Source organism: Lolium perenne, chromosome 1 (genome assembly GCF_019359855.2).
Source record: "Lolium perenne isolate Kyuss_39 chromosome 1, Kyuss_2.0, whole genome shotgun sequence".
Classification (NCBI taxonomy): domain Eukaryota; kingdom Viridiplantae; phylum Streptophyta; class Magnoliopsida; order Poales; family Poaceae; genus Lolium; species Lolium perenne.
The window spans coordinates 216,154,928-216,170,460 of NC_067244.2; the positions used below are offsets into that span (position 1 = coordinate 216,154,928).

The 15,533-nt window shown below is 42.2% G+C and overlaps 2 protein-coding genes across 2 annotated transcripts; one reads left to right on the top strand and one right to left on the bottom strand.

Moving 5' to 3' along the window:
• Positions 1-5,262: 5,262 nt before the first annotated feature.
• Positions 5,263-8,006, top strand: LOC127324029 (DAR GTPase 3, chloroplastic). Its single transcript, XM_051352135.2, has 9 exons — positions 5,263-5,517; positions 5,692-5,835; positions 5,969-6,085; positions 6,166-6,309; positions 6,400-6,486; positions 6,834-6,949; positions 7,062-7,243; positions 7,427-7,484; positions 7,575-8,006. The coding sequence occupies exons 1-9, from the start codon at positions 5,371-5,373 to the stop codon at positions 7,696-7,698; spliced, it is 1,119 nt and encodes a 372-aa protein (XP_051208095.1). The 5' UTR covers positions 5,263-5,370; the 3' UTR covers positions 7,699-8,006.
• A 36-nt stretch (positions 8,007-8,042) lies between these two features.
• LOC127324020 (protein PSK SIMULATOR 1) lies at positions 8,043-15,162 on the bottom strand. Its single transcript, XM_051352127.2, has 13 exons — positions 15,004-15,162; positions 14,270-14,898; positions 13,308-13,630; positions 12,813-12,905; positions 12,639-12,732; positions 11,953-12,040; positions 11,072-11,169; positions 10,907-10,976; positions 10,050-10,150; positions 9,412-9,528; positions 9,181-9,257; positions 9,051-9,095; positions 8,043-8,966 (listed from the first exon to the last, which is right to left on the bottom strand). The coding sequence occupies exons 2-13, from the start codon at positions 14,573-14,575 to the stop codon at positions 8,447-8,449; spliced, it is 1,932 nt and encodes a 643-aa protein (XP_051208087.1). The 5' UTR covers positions 14,576-14,898; positions 15,004-15,162; the 3' UTR covers positions 8,043-8,446.
• Positions 15,163-15,533: the final 371 nt, after the last annotated feature.

Here is a 15,533-nt window from a genome sequence, read left to right on the forward strand (position 1 = left end):
TGATAGAATATAATTTAGTAAGACTACATAAACTCATAAGTTTTATGAGAATGTACGAAGGTTGAAGACACTAGGCGTCCCGGTCCTCCAACTAGTTGGGTACTAACGTTATTCACTTATCCACATATGAACCATAATGGCTTCATCATGAAGTTGTCATGATTTGATGGATAAAATTATGAGTGGGATTGTTCATCACATTAAAAGGTTACTAATAGTGAAATTCGGAACACTTGTCATGTGATGATCAACTTAAAAGTACGAAACTCAAGGGTGTTGGTATTTGACCAACAAGCCTAGAAGTTATTGATGTTGAGTGTTTTCTGAAATATGAGGAAAACCTAAAGAGAAACTACAAATATTTTGGTAAAAAGAAAGAAAATACTAGAAAGTCTAACTCAGGTGTATATAGATGATATACATGTTATGAATGTATTCTTTAATTGGTCACACAATGAAATTCTTAGGTATTTGTACCATAGTGGTTGGTATGAGATGTCATAAAATACAACACAATATAACAATACAATGGCATAAGTGACTGGCAAGGAATATGGTAACAATGCACGTCTGGAACAAAATAAACTGTTATTGTGTTCGTCGTTGGCATTCTACCTAGCCCTTGAAATTTATTATAAAGAACTAGGAAAAATGCCCGTGCGTTGCTACAGAAGAAATAAAATAATATTTTAAACAAAAATAATAATATACTATGTTGTAATTTTTATTTTGAGTGAATTTCACTTTTTGCCCTATTGTTCGGCATTTGTGACATTAATTACCCCCTTAAAGTCCCTTCGGGGACATCCGATAAAATTACCCCCTTAAATAAAAAAACATTTGGATTATGCGTTTTAGAATATTTGGACCCTCAATTTCTAATGTTTATTTATTGGGAAAGGTGTGAGGGGATTACCGACTTTCAAAAATATCAATATGGGAATGAGGAATGAAACAATTGGACAAGAGAAGTCTGTACATAATCGTAGATGATGGCATCTGATATTTACGTATTTTATCGCACCACATTGATGAAATACGCCGGTTCTATAACAAAAACAAACAAATGATAAATTGGAGTAAAACCATGTTTAAAGACTCCTAGATAGGATATTATTGCAAAAGTTGCATTAAATAGGGTAATATGTATCACAAATGCGCAACTTCAGAGTAAAAAATGGAATTCGCTCTTTTATTTTTATGATTATTCTCAAGTACTTTTTTAGACTCTGTTTTTAATTTATTTCCAAAACTACATATCAAAATCCTAAGGAAATCGCCACAACTCACCTTAAAACTGCGGATTTTATGCGTAATTAGGCAACCAGCTGTTGTCAACCACTATTGCTAACTAATTTGCTCATGTTGGCTGACCATTGTATATGTATCTGACCTGAAATCACGAATTTGTTCGTGTTGTGTCAACCACTACTAACTATTATTCATAAATAGCTAATGCATTATTATTCGGTGGGTCCGGCTGCGCGTTCGGTTAAGATGGTTAATTCGGTTCGGTTTATACGATTATTCGGTTTATACAGTTTCAATATTTCGGTAAATACGGTTTTATACGAAAATACGGTTCGGTTTCGGTAATAACCATTTAGCTTCGGTTAGGTTTCGGTAATAACCAAAGTTGACGCGAATTTTGATTCACACCTAGCGTTTGGCATGAAGTTTCTTCTTAAGCATTCATTCAAGTAATTTGTTTGCCATGATTTGTGTGCTTCATACAATACTAGTTGTATTATTGTACTCCAGTACATAACAACTGCGTGTGCATCTTGGTTTCTTGAAGCCACTGTACGTAAAGAAGCTGCTACAATCAGGAGCGACCCCAACCAAAGATAGCTATGCTATCAGTCTCGAACATCTAAAACAACACAAAAGAAAAGTGTGGGTTGTCCGCTCTCAGTTTCTCAAGCAAATAAAGCCGATCGATGCGCCTCTTAACGGGTTCTAGGCACCTAGCTCCACCGCTCCTGCTGCAATGATGTGGCTTGTCGCCGGCATGTGACAAGGACTGAGATGGACTGAGATCCACTGCCTTGCTTAAGACAAGGCACAAGTGAACAGTGTTGTGCCTGGATCTCAGTCCATGTGACAAGAGAGTAAGACCATGTATTATGTGGTATGAAAGCGATTTATTTTGGCTTTTGAACCGGTTCCACACATAGTAGAGCATCGCACCATAGCGTGTGTCAGAAGAAGCGAACCACAAACTTGGTTCGATTCCATGCAAACAATCTGTCAGTAGCAAGGTAGTAGGTCCACATGCCAGAGGGAGAAGATGAGCCAAGTTTGAGAGGGTGGAGGATAAAATATAAATTGGATGCTCCATCCATCAATCATTGCTTCACATGCAAAGTGATTCCAACACTACAGCTAAACCAAAGCGACTTAGAAATCTGACACATTTTTTTTTAAACCGACGCTACATAGTGCATGGCCTAAGAGTGCACGAGGCTGCTAGCTTCGACCTGAGCTACTCCGCGTCTGGGCGACTAGTTTGACTAGGTTAGGGCATGAGTTTACGTCAATTTTGGCTGGGTCTATCGCTGAACCTAGACTTTTTCGGTTATTTTCGATTAAACCACGGTTATTCGGTTTAAAACAGAATTAACTGAGGGATATATGGTTAGCACTTTTGCTAACTGTAATCTTAACCACTAACCATAAAAACTGAAATTTGGTTTCAGTTCGGTTTTTTCGGTTTCAGTTTAGTTATGTGCAGCCGGATTGGTGGGTATGGATGCGCGCGGCAAGGCGGCATTGGCAGTCAGCAGTATCGCCATTCACGGGCTCGCGACATCGTGAGTGCCATAGTTTTTTTTTTCCGATAAACAGAATATATTAATATCAAAAGATACAATTACAGCCAGCCTCTGCAACAACACAACACTCTAATGGCAGTACGGATGCACACAGTCAAAAAAAAAAAAAACTAAGAAACAAAAGTCCTGCTATAGCATCCTAGACTTAGCAACAATACAACCACCACCAAGACAACATCTGGAATACATAATCTCCAAAAAACGACGCCTCCAAGAAGGAAACGGTGTACCAGCGCTGTCGTCGCCCGATCAAAGATCTTAGGGTTTCACCCTGAAGGTAGTCTCCGCTCTCAAAATAATGCCTCCAACAAGGTCATTGCCAGACACAACCAGTTAAGGCCAGACCTTGGGTTTTCACCATAAAAGGTAGGACTCTGAACTTCCCATGTGTTGCCGCCCCCACTTCCATACGACTGCTGCGGAGCCCGGGCACCAAGGAAGTCCCTCAAAAACGCGGAGACTTGAACCTCCCTTAGCTAGTTTTCCGCTCCGGCCTTCATGTTATTCCCTTCATCTGACTGCATCGTGGACCAAATGTCTCTTGATGCTAACACAGACCAGAGCTTCCTCTAGAACCAATCGGCCGGAATAAAAGCATGGGTATGCACGACCGAATACCACCGATCCAGCAAACTCCAGGCAAAAAAAAAACACTGTTACATTCGCCGGCGACGCCTTCCGGAACTCAACACCCCTGCCAGATCGAGAAGAGCAAACCTCGGGAAAGTCATCATCTTCGCCCAAGAGAGACCCTAGGGGAAGACGGCGGCGGTGGGGGCTAGGGTTCCGCCCCGAGTCGCCCTGGAGGGGAACGACCCGAGTCTTTGCCCGGCGGCACTACCGGCGGTGGCGGCGGGAAGCGTTTAGGGTGCGGGAGGGGTGCCGTAGTTTAGACACGACATGAAATTATTGCATGTAGCGGCCGGGCAATGTCCATGGCGGTTGCAATCTGTTAACTCGTCGAGGAGTCTGAAGGTTTGCTACACGATAATGCTTCATGTAGTATTACCTGAAATCACACGGTCGTACGGCGAAGCTAGCTATCTAATTCATGTGCACGTATTGGCCGATTGGGTCATGCAGCCACCACGCCAGTTTAGTGGCTGGATATATAACTACTACTCTCTCCGTTCTTTTTTAATTGACTCGATTTTAGTAAATCATGTCGCAGTTAGTACAGCCCCTGCCATACTTCGCCGGTGCCCGGTGGTGGCCGATCGTTGGGGGCTCTGAGCTCCATGTACCGCGCGAAGTAACTAAGGGTGACTTCTTTTGGGCTTCCAGCGCGGCTTCGAGGTCGTGGGCAGCACAAGCCCAAAAGAAGTGTCTGGCTTCTCCCCACCGAGAAACGCCCCAGAAGCCCATGTACGTGTAGTGGGGAGAAACTCGTCGAGAGCAGTTTCCCGAGCTTCCCCACGAGTTCACGAAACGTTTTGTGGAGATGGACATGTCGTTTCATGAAATTTACAAGGAATGCCACCGCCCAGTACCTGAGTCAAAGCGAGAGAAAAAAAACGAATCGCTCCCCACCCCCCGTCCTCGCTCGCTCCCCACCCCGTCCGCGCTCGACGCTGTTCCTCCGTCGCTCCCGACGCTGTTCCTCCGTCGCCGCCCTATCCCAGCCGCCGACCGCAGATCTTGGCAGCGGGAGGCCGGATCCCACCGCCCCGCCCTCAACCCCGAAGCTCCAAGGCCGGATCCCACCCGCCCCGCCCTCAACCCCGAAGCTCCAAGGCCGGCCCGCGGGCTCCAAGACTGCGACCGGCTCCCACCCGGCCATATCTTCCCTCCACATCGCCATCAGCTTCAAGCTTTGCGTGATCTGATTTTGGGAAGGAGTTTGTGTGATCTGATCCAGGGGTATAACAGACATTTAACAATTTAGGGCAGCAAATAAGCTAAATAGCACAAGCCCAAAAGAAGTCTCCTAATAGTTTCTGTCCACAGCAGTTTCCCCCCACCAAAATCTAGAAGCAGGCTTATGCAGAATCACAAGCCCAAAAGAAGTCACCCTTAAGTCCTCCTGGAAAGCACACGATAGGAGAATGGCGTGTCGTAGGGGCCGTCACAGAGGTCAAGCCATACTCCATATATGGATAAATTATTATAAATCTTAATTGATGACAACATTTTTAGCGGACTAATCTTGTGTATGAGTATGATAGGTACATTTTACATTTGCACAAGATATTGGTGACCCCTCAAAAGGACAAAATAAATGCTCATGTTTTTACGCGGCACAAATTCTACGAGTCTTCCAATTCGTTGTGTTGAGTTTAGCGGCAAATACAATTGCTCGATATACTGTGTCCAAAATTAAAAAAAATTGATTTATGCATTGGGTCTCCAAAGTCCAACTGCAGTGACTATAAAATTTATTTACAGAACAAAAAAGAAAAGCGAGAAAGATAAGGTTTAGGCAACCCACCATCCACAATCTCTCCCCCTCGCTGCCCACACCGGGCACCAAAGCCACCACCATCCCGAAGCTCGGCTCTCCCTGCCCTACCTCGCCGGCGTCCTCCTCGCCGCCCTAATGCTCCTCACGACGCGCCGCCTCCCGGCTACCCCTTCCCACCCAGCCGTCCATCCACACATCTCCCTCGCTCCGCCCTCCCTCCGTCTCCGGCGACAACATGGTCGAGCGACTATGGCGAGTGCAACGTCGACGACACCTCCCGTGGTACGCGGCTCCTGACTTGTGCATTCTCTGCGTGCTGATAATCAAGAAGAGATTTAGGGAGTCGAATTAGAAATGATGATACGGACTAGCAAGTACTGTAACTTTTACAGCTGGAATGGGGAAATCGCTTTACTCTGATGTTGAATTGCTTTGCTAACCGAATTAAATTATTAGCTTGGTGAGACGCTGCTGGGTTTGTACGAGAAAGAGAGGTTAGGCCTCTCACGATATGCCGATGAGGAGTCCAACGAAGACATGTTCTGGGAAACCTTGGATGCTGATTTGCAGTACTGGACCAGAGGCCTGCGTCCGGTGCAGGTATATATATAAGGTGTGCTTTAATGGAATCAAGAGTCATACCTATATGCTCAACTTTGTAGTAAATCTTGATTGTAATACTAGAGCTAATTTTCAGTGTGTTCATTTTCTCATTTCTATCTGCACCTTGCAGTGGTATCCTGGTCATATTGCGAAAACAGAGAAGGAACTTAAAGGACAGTTAAAGCTCATGGACGTTGTCATAGAGGTCCGGGATGCTAGAATCCCCTTGGCCACAACCCATCCTAAGGTAATAGTGTTGGCGGTTTGTTGTATCTATGTCTAGAAGCAGTGGTTATTGTAGTGCTGACACATGTTTTGAATGATCAGATGGATTTATGGCTAGGCAACCGGAGAAGGATCATAGTGATGAACCGGGAGGACATGGTGTCAGCTGAAGACCGAAATGCATGGGCAACTTACTTCTCAAGTCAGGGTATCAAGGTTGTTTACTCAAATGGCCAGCTGGGCATGGTAAGATAACCGTCATGTAATCTCTGTTGCTAAATGGTCATGTATGTTCTGGTATGTGCCCTAATGTTTCACTTCTCCGTTTGTGGTCAGGGTACAATGAAATTAGGTAGAATGGCAAAATCAGCTGCATCAACTGTGAACACAAGAAGAAGAGAAAAGGGATTGCTTCCTCGTCCGGTAATCACATTGATTTGTTGTTGGCTGCCCTCTGTTATTTCCTTTCATTTTTTTTCTTCATTCATGAAAATTAGTATACTCTGGAAATTTTCCATAAGAAGAGGTACATTGTGCAACTTGCTTACGACATCATAGAAGTAATGGTTGCATGCACCCCTTGTGAACTCTGAATGATTTCAGTTTTATACTTGTTGGCAACGCACTAATGGTATCTTTCGTTACATTAGATTTTCTTAGTGGACTGTTTGAAGTCATCAATTTTCGTAATCCTTTACAATTTAAATAATCAACTACACAATGACGACTTGCTTACCTTATCCATTATTTCTGCTGTACCTTTTTTGAAGGTTCGAGCAGGAATTGTTGGATACCCAAATGTTGGCAAATCTTCCTTGGTTAATCGCTTGCTAAAACGAAGAATGTGTCCAGCAGCACCTAGACCAGGTGTCACCAGAGAGCTGAAGTGAGTTACTCAAGCTGCATAGGTTATTGTATAGACATATTGGAGTTTCTCTTAGTAGGAAATAATGTGATGTTATCTCTATGCAGAATCTAACATTTGGTATCCCAAACAGGTGGGTTCGTTTTGGGAAGGATCTAGAGCTGTTAGACTCACCTGGAATTTTGCCAATGAGAATTAGCGATCAGACAGCAGCACTAAAGCTTGCTATCTGTGATGATATTGGAGAAAGGTCATATGATTTTGCTGATGTGGCAGCGATTCTTGTGCAGATATTGTTAAGACATCCGGATGTGGGTGAGTGGTTCGACAATCTAATGATGAAATATTATGTTTTGACCGCGGTGCATCATGCATATTCCGTTTACTTGCAAAATAGAAAACACGCATTTTCCCTTCCATTCCATCAAGTATTGATGCTTTTATCCTGTGTATGTCTATGAGAATGAAAACCGTCGCTGACGGCTTTGCGTGAAACAGGCTCTGAAGCATTTCGAAAACGATACAAGATCGATGTAGACAGCGACTGCGGAAAAATGTATACTTCAATCCTCTGCAATTCTTTTGAAATGGTACTAGAACTTAAAAGTTGAGCCACTGTTCTGATACCGTAGTTGACAATTTGCAGGTTTGTCACAAAGCTCTCAGTCCACTTGTTCAATGGAGATACCACCCAAGCAGCTTTTCGCATCTTGTCTGACTTCCGGAAAGGCAGATTTGGCTGGGTGGCCCTGGAGAGACCCCCAACATGAACAATGGAGACAACTCACTATCAGAGCTTTAGACTCGCTGTGCGACACACTTCAGAAGTCCTCCGTAGCACCATCATAACCCCTAACCTGTGTGAGCAATGAGGAGTCAGTTGGGGATAGGGCGGCTATATATACCAGAGGAAAAGTCGACAAAACATCAGAATTGCCCATGTAGTTGCTTGGCTGTCTAGAGGCCTGAACTGGGCTGTGTAAGCGTGTGAGAGTTGGATTAACTACGGAGTATTATCTTTGTAACATTTTACATAATAAGCATGGAAAAAATGAATATTGGTTCCTATTTTGCACAATTAGATGCTCCATCACATTTTCTGAATGATGGGTACTAAAGTGAAATTTGTTCTGGCTTACATCTACATTCAAACTGTTACACTATTACACGAATCATCTGATACTGAAATTATCCGCTCATGAATATGTACAACATAGAGATCTCATCTCTGCGATTTTGTGTCAAAACTTATATTCTTATACAAGCAACTAAAACAACAGATATATATTAACACAATAATTTCCCTTTCTGTTCAGACCATGATAGGTGATACAATGTTTGCTACCACCAAATACCAATACTCTCGGTACCATCACATTGGCATACTGCTTTTATACTGCTAGTTTCCCCCCCAGTCTGAGTGGCCTTTCTGTAGGTAAACACCGATTTTTACATCCATTCAGGGATTTCAGAATAAAAGATGACCGCATAATTTCTAGGTTCTTTTTGGTTGGTTCCTCACTGTGTTTTGAGATCATCAAGTCTGTCAATTAAATCCAAAGCTTTTGTCCTATCAATCTCAAAGTCTATAACAGGAAGCAGGGAGAACCTCCTAACTGAGAGCAAATCTTTCCTGCTGCCACTGGCTGGAGAATGGCTACTGCTCTTGCACAATCTACTATGTTTGTTATGCCTTGACCTTGTATCAAATTCTTGACTTTTGCTTATCCCAGGGACAAATTTCCTGTACTTGACACAGCTTAACATATCCTGATCCTCTGGTGTGAGAATCGGCGAACTGTGCACTTGGTCCGGCTGCTGCAATCTGATTGTGTGACCCCTCTGTGTTGGTGAGCGAACAGGAGATTTGATAGGAGACCTTACATCTCCATTAGCAGCTCTGGATTTACTGATGAGATGATGAAGCCACACAACAAGCTCAAGGATATGTGCTTCAGTCTTGTCCTTCTCAGCATGATACAGTGTCTCAATTCGGGTTAAATCCATCTGTCCTGATAGTTTGCAGTTCAGTTCAGACCTGCATAGGTTAATAAGGTTTGACATTCTTCAGAAACTCTATTTTAGTCAGGTTTGTACAAAATCACTGTAATCATAAGCTAACCCTGTATTTGCCCACTCTCCAACCCAACCAAAGCCATGGTGCGCCCTGATATGAACAGATAATCAAATTCTCAGTCAGCTGTGGACAGCTTTTGTAATTAAAAAAAAAATCACAGGTGATAATAGAGTACCTAGTCGTGTTATTTGCAATAGGGACAAGCCATCGCAAAGTTTTCTCCATTTCAGCTTTAATTTGGGAAACCATAAGCTGCATACATTTAGCACAACCATATTTCAGTATTAAAAGATAGCCACCATAGAAAGGAATTATGATTCACGATTCCACAGCATGGCATATGGCATCAATGTCCATGACTGTCTACTCATAGTAGTTGCAAACATTAGACTAGAGTTTACCATACCTCTTCTTTTATTTCAAAAGATTGTAGTCTAGACCGGAGAGCAGATTTGATGGTAGGTGGCAAACCTTGGTATAAATTATCCCTAGTGTTTGGAGAGATCGAACTTGATCGAGAAACCTACCAAAAGAAAATTCCTTTTTTAAAAGTAGTTGAAGTCGAAGGATGTATCTCTACAAAGACATGTTACTGTGCTGATAACCTAATATCTGATAGCACAATTGTGCATACTTCTTATAAATAGGGCAAGATATGCGATGCAATCACCCTTTGAGGTATTCATGCAATCACCTCACTGTTTCAGGCACATGATCAAGAACTCAAGATATAAAAAGTTCTCAAAAATATGATGACGCGGTATGTAGAATGTCCTATAACCCTTTAGTATATTAAATTCAAACTCATAATGTATAAAAAGCTAATTTGGTGCCTAAAACCAAAGATGATGCATGAGTTCACAACAAGGGTGACTGCATCACGTATGTAGCCTGCTGAGTCATTTTGTAAGAGTCTTGGACAATGCAAGGGGACTTCAAACAGACATATTTGTATTGGTAATAGGTCAGAATCTGTGATTATTACCGCGATCACAAAATAGTTATGTTATACGGAGTACTATCTCCAGTAGAGTGTCAACTTACAAGTGTATCAATCTGATTGATGATATTTGCATAATGCAGCGCAAGGCCTGCTGGTCCCAGTCTCTTATGGTGTCTCACGGGTTCTTGTGGTTCTTCACTCTCTACAGTTAATATGGGCAGGAATTCTAAATCATTGTTACAATAAATGATGATTCGTAATAAGATCAGTCTTTGAGAAGAATCAGCCTACACATACATTACCTATTGAGGTTCACAATTTAGACTACCATATTGAAGGATTAAAGTGTGTTCATGCATGCACAAAAAGTCATCTTGTCACACGAAAACATTGCACACCACATAGTAAGTATTAGAAATGAAAATGGGCATTGTATATGCTGTGCAGATCACATTGTATATGCTGTGCAGACCACATTTTTTGAAGCTGCAATCTCAACATCAGATAAATCCAAACAAAGTCGCACTGCAACATGGCACATATGTTCAGAGCATGACTTGAATAGACATATATTAACTTCGCTTGACTAAAGGGGGCAAACTAGTTAGCTTCAATAAAAACTGAGTTCGGTGTGGACTTTGTGTTCAATGCAGAGTTGGTGACTGATAATAATTTTAAAATGAGTCACAGCTGTGTTAATGTTCAGTTCCTGTGATAGGCACAAGGAAACTGAGGGCCATCTATCCAGGTAACAGAATGATCCAGAATTTTTAGGGGATTAATGTGAGTAAAAAAAACTGACAGATGTATGTAAACCAAAGACATCAGAATGCATTCATAAAATATATGCGGGTCAAGTCTATCATGGCAAGCACATATGACTCTACAAATAACCATAATCAAACTGCACTAGCAACAACATGAACTCTTGTAAGACAGCAGACATAAGGACTAATACCAGCATAACCAAAGGCATCATAGATCTCCAGATCTAAGAAGTGGACAACGTCTACAAGCTTTTCAATCACCTGTGAATAGAACAATAGTACTCTTCAAATCTGGAAAATGGAAACATCTAGTAGTAACCTATAACATATTTATAACAAAACCACATACTACTGACCTCTTCCAAGTTCTTGGACCAAAGTGACTTTCTTTTTAAATTTTTAACGTGCTTATTTTGGCTCTTCACTTCCTGCTTTAGTATATGCAGACTTTCACCTGCAAATGAATCAAAAAAAAGTTCAGTCTGTCACCCTGTCTAGGTGTAATGCACATTCTACAGAGTATACATTAGCATGAATAAATACTGACATAGACAACCTAGAGGAGAAGTTATATATATCGTATGTACTGACATATGCAAGTATGCAACCGAGAGAAGGGACCAGTGGGAGAACCCTGCGCAATAGCACAACGTGCAAATGGGACAGGGTGATGAATATGATAGAATTTGAAACATCGAGGATATGTAAAGGGTGATTATTTTGTGAAAATTACGAGAGTGTTGAGCAACTAAGAGCATGATTATTGTGTGATTGATCAAGAGTGCAATGCTCCAACTTATTTTCTCATCCATTGGATCAATCCTGTTTGGATGGTCTGGATTGACTGGATCATACTTAAGTTGTAATTTTTGTGTTGTTCTAGATTATAGATTTTTTCGAAAAAGTTCTACATAAACTACTTACAAACTTTTTTCTAATGAAATAGATCCTACCCACGAATCTTTGAGATGCACCATAGATTTTATTCGGTACTTCCATGCACAAAATAAGGGCATACTGTGGGGATAGGTTTTTACTTTTAAGAGAACAAATGACAACAGAAGAACTACACAGAGGAACATAGATATATGATTATTCACAAGAGTTGGAATACTTATAATCTAGTAGTACTTCTTAAGTGGCTGGAAAACAGGAGGAGCCCCACCAAAAGACACGCAAAAGTATGCAACCAGGTCAGACAAATCATACGGTTTTACAGATCACAAACAAAATAAACCTGTTGAACCACAGCCATCATGGTCTTGATGTTTACGACGATAGTCTTGTTCAAATCTATCCAATGCGTGCAATTCATGATATAATTCCTGAGGGGGGAAGGTAAACAAGCGAAGCAAAGTCAATTACGTGACATGAATAAGCGGAATAACTAACTATAATAGTATGAAAGGTTAAAAAGATGTGCATTTAGCAAAAGCCATATAAGTATAGGTCATGTTGGACATTTACATGGTCTCCAAGATACCTGCTTGATTTCTACTTTCGATCACAAATCACAATACATTGTTACTTTCAAAACGAATCTGTTCGTACTGAAATCATGTGGGCGATAGAATTCTGGAGAATTTATGGTAAAAACTAAAAATGTTTGACTGCACACAATCTGGGATTGTTACACTTCCAAACAGAAGTACATTGTATGACCATTTGGAATGGCAGTAAACGTGAAACTTAGTAGAAAATTTAAGCGACCAAGGAAATTTGGCCACAAACCACTCGAACAAAGCATTAACAACTGGAATGGCCCATAGAGGTTGCTACAGTGTATTAATCATGTAGCTAACTTCAGTGCTAAATTAGGTGCAAAATTGAGGCAACCAAAACAGCATACAATGCAAATAACTTACTGAAAAAAAAACCATTCTAAATCTATAAACCAAGCTAAGCTATTCTCGTGATCCTTACAGCTGTATACTGAACACAAATTATCAGTTGCTGCATCACTGCCTCCGCGTCTCGTTTCAGGTATTGCTGGGAAGTTCTTCTTTCTGACGCCAACCTAAGAATTCAACAAAGACACAAGTTAGTACCCTAACATAATCACCGTTACCAAAGACAAGGGCATTAAATAAACTGTACTTTTCAAAGTAGCGGTCCAAGTTGTGCCACTGAGGATCCTTGCAACGATTACCAAAACGAATAACCTCCTTTGAGAATACTTCTAACTCTTCCCTGTTGGAATGAAACAATTAAAGAAATGACAAGAGGAAAGGTTGTGGTACAGCTCTCTGAGTAAATTTCTGCTGGAGTAAAAGTTCAGGTTAAATGCTATGAATCTACTCCCTCTTTTTCATTATATTTGTCATCAACCCACAGACCAAGATAGCTCTAAATATATGATAGATTTAATGTGATATGACCATACAATCTTCTAAAAATGGGCTACAACCACATACTTAGAAATGTGTAAACCACTTCAAAACTATTAGATTAAGGACAAAGTGTGGGAAAAAATGCATTAACTGCACCCTTGATTACTTCAATGATCAGATATTTTGAAAAGGGCACTCGTGAGGCTAGTGACAATTATTTTGAAATGTAGGCAGTGTGAAGCAGTGTAGATTCAACATTAACCTTTTGTCAGCAGCTGCAATCTCAAGTAGTTCATCCATATCTTTGGATATAAGGTGTTGGACACCTTCTGAATGGAGCACAACTTCTTTTATATGCTTTATGTTAGACTTGGACAGAGAACGCATTAAATTGGAACCCTTAACTACAGTATTTGCCACCTCAAAAGCCAAAATAGATATTTTGTTTCCCTTTGCTGAACTTGACACGAAAGCACTGCTAGCATTTAAACTTGCCATGCTACTTCCGAGTGTGTCTAGAACCTCCACTGCCTTCCCGAGCCCAGCCGTGCTAGCTCTACCAAAAATCATGCTCATTTCCGAAACCTGTTTCAATAGTCAACATAAAGCAACCATTAATCAGCATAACATCTCTCACAGAATCAACAGTCTGGACACTGGAAAAGAGCAAAGACAAGATTACATCTCCTTTAGATGCAGAAAACAAAGTGCTCCTTATATTAGGAAAAGCTCCCAAAATGTGCTATTACAGGTACATAGTAATTATCATATCATAATTGTGATTGCTGTGTAAGCCCGAGAAGCCCAAAACTTAAGGATTTTTTTTTTGCTTGCACCAAACAACTTTGCATGGGATAGAAGCAGCCAGGAAGAATGAGCTCATTTTGTTGGAAGTGATGCGTCTGTCTATTCGGTTTATTCTATAAGATGATATGAGTTGTATCTTAGCTTTGGACTAATTAAAATTAGTAACTACAGAATCTTGTTCATCTTGTTTAACTCTCGTAGAACAGGGGTATGTGCTATGTACCCATCGATGCGGCTGCCTGGAAGTTGTGAATATAGGAAAAAGATATTAACATCCAAATGCGCATAATAATATAAAAATATACGCTGCGGCGATTCTAGTAGTATAGGTTTTATATCGTAGATATTTGGTCAAACTTGACTAAACCTAGAACGCAAAGTAATTGTGAACAGAGGGAGTAATAAACAGCACGGCACCTTTGTCTTGCCCAAACCAGCCTTCTGCGACAGCGTCCGAGCCAACCGCGGCGTCCTGGACCCCGTGTGTCCAGCATCTGCACCATTGTAAACAGCAAGGCCGGGCACTACGCTCTCGAAGAAGGAGAAAGACTGCTGCTGCTGCTGCTGATCTTCTGCCCGCTTCGCCGCGGCCTCTTCGGACAACAACGATGACTTCTCCTGCTTCAAGGTCACCGGCTGATGATCGAATATCTGGTCCCGGCCAAGCGCGGTGTCGCTCGGCGACTTGTCCACCGCTGAGACCTTCGAGCAGAGGCCTCCCATTTCCCTTCCTACACAGAATTCCTGATCCCCAACTTGTGCTAACCCAACTACTGCTCACCTCCCATGCACCATCATAGATACCATATTGCTTTTGAGCTTCCACTGAGTTAGTATAGCAATCTAGCCACTACAATTCTACCAGCTTCCAGAATTCCCCAATCAGGCAAGCAATCACCTCCCCTCCAGTAACCAACCACAAGGCAACTCGATCGACTCAATCCACCAAAAACTGGACCAGACCAGCCACGCCGCAGCGAAGCAGCTCAGCACGAGGGTTTGCGCGCAGCGTGATCCCAGCAGCTCCAGTCCATGTAACGAGCGGCCTGCCGGGAACCAAACGAACGGCACAGCTCAAAACGAAGCCCGATAATTTTTGTCCGGGAGAAAGAGCATGGAACTTTTCCGCGGGAAAAGCGGCAGCGACGAACCTGGCGAGGGGCGGTGGGGAGCCCGCGGCGATCCGCGAGGCGCAGATGTCGTGATTTCGCGGCGGGATTCCGACGGAATTCGGGGAAGAGAACGAGGGAGGGACAGGGGAGAGGAGAGAGAGGCTTGTGCCGCTGTTGCGGGGAAGCCAGAGTAGCGGAGTCCACTCTACCAAACAGCGCAGTAGGACCCGCTCGGAAAATGCTACTGCCACGCACTGACATGTACACACAACCGAAGCGCACAAAATCTCTTTCCGAAGGAGCCGGTCAACAGCAGACTTCGGTGGACTAGCATAAGAAAGAGCAGAAGACGAATCCAACCCAAGGACTACCTGCCCATTTTGGGAAAATAAGTTCATTCACACACTTCACATGCATGGGCAGAGAGAAAATCTAGATGTCTGCTTTTAGATCTAAACTGTTATATACATACCATATATCAATTGCTGAAGTTGATCCACGCGAGTGGATCTATGGACAAGTTCTCATAGAATTATTGTTCCCATCATGGCTTTCCTTCCGGGTACTCG

Excerpts from the sequence above, each read along its gene's own strand:
- LOC127324029 (XM_051352135.2), top strand. The coding sequence starts at position 5,371 with ATGCTCCTCACGACGCGCCGCCTCCCGGCTACCCCTTCCCACCCAGCC. Across the intron at positions 6,310-6,399 it reads CAAATGGCCAGCTGGGCATG|GGTACAATGAAATTAGGTAG; the intron begins GTAAGATAACCG and ends GTTTGTGGTCAG. Across the intron at positions 7,485-7,574 it reads GACAGCGACTGCGGAAAAAT|GTTTGTCACAAAGCTCTCAG; the intron begins GTATACTTCAAT and ends GACAATTTGCAG.
- LOC127324020 (XM_051352127.2), bottom strand. The coding sequence starts at position 14,575 with ATGGGAGGCCTCTGCTCGAAGGTCTCAGCGGTGGACAAGTCGCCGAGC. Across the intron at positions 10,977-11,071 it reads GGTCCAAGAACTTGGAAGAG|GTGATTGAAAAGCTTGTAGA; the intron begins GTCAGTAGTATG and ends TTCTATTCACAG. Across the intron at positions 9,529-10,049 it reads TCAATCAGATTGATACACTT|GTTTCTCGATCAAGTTCGAT; the intron begins GTAAGTTGACAC and ends TTCTTTTGGTAG.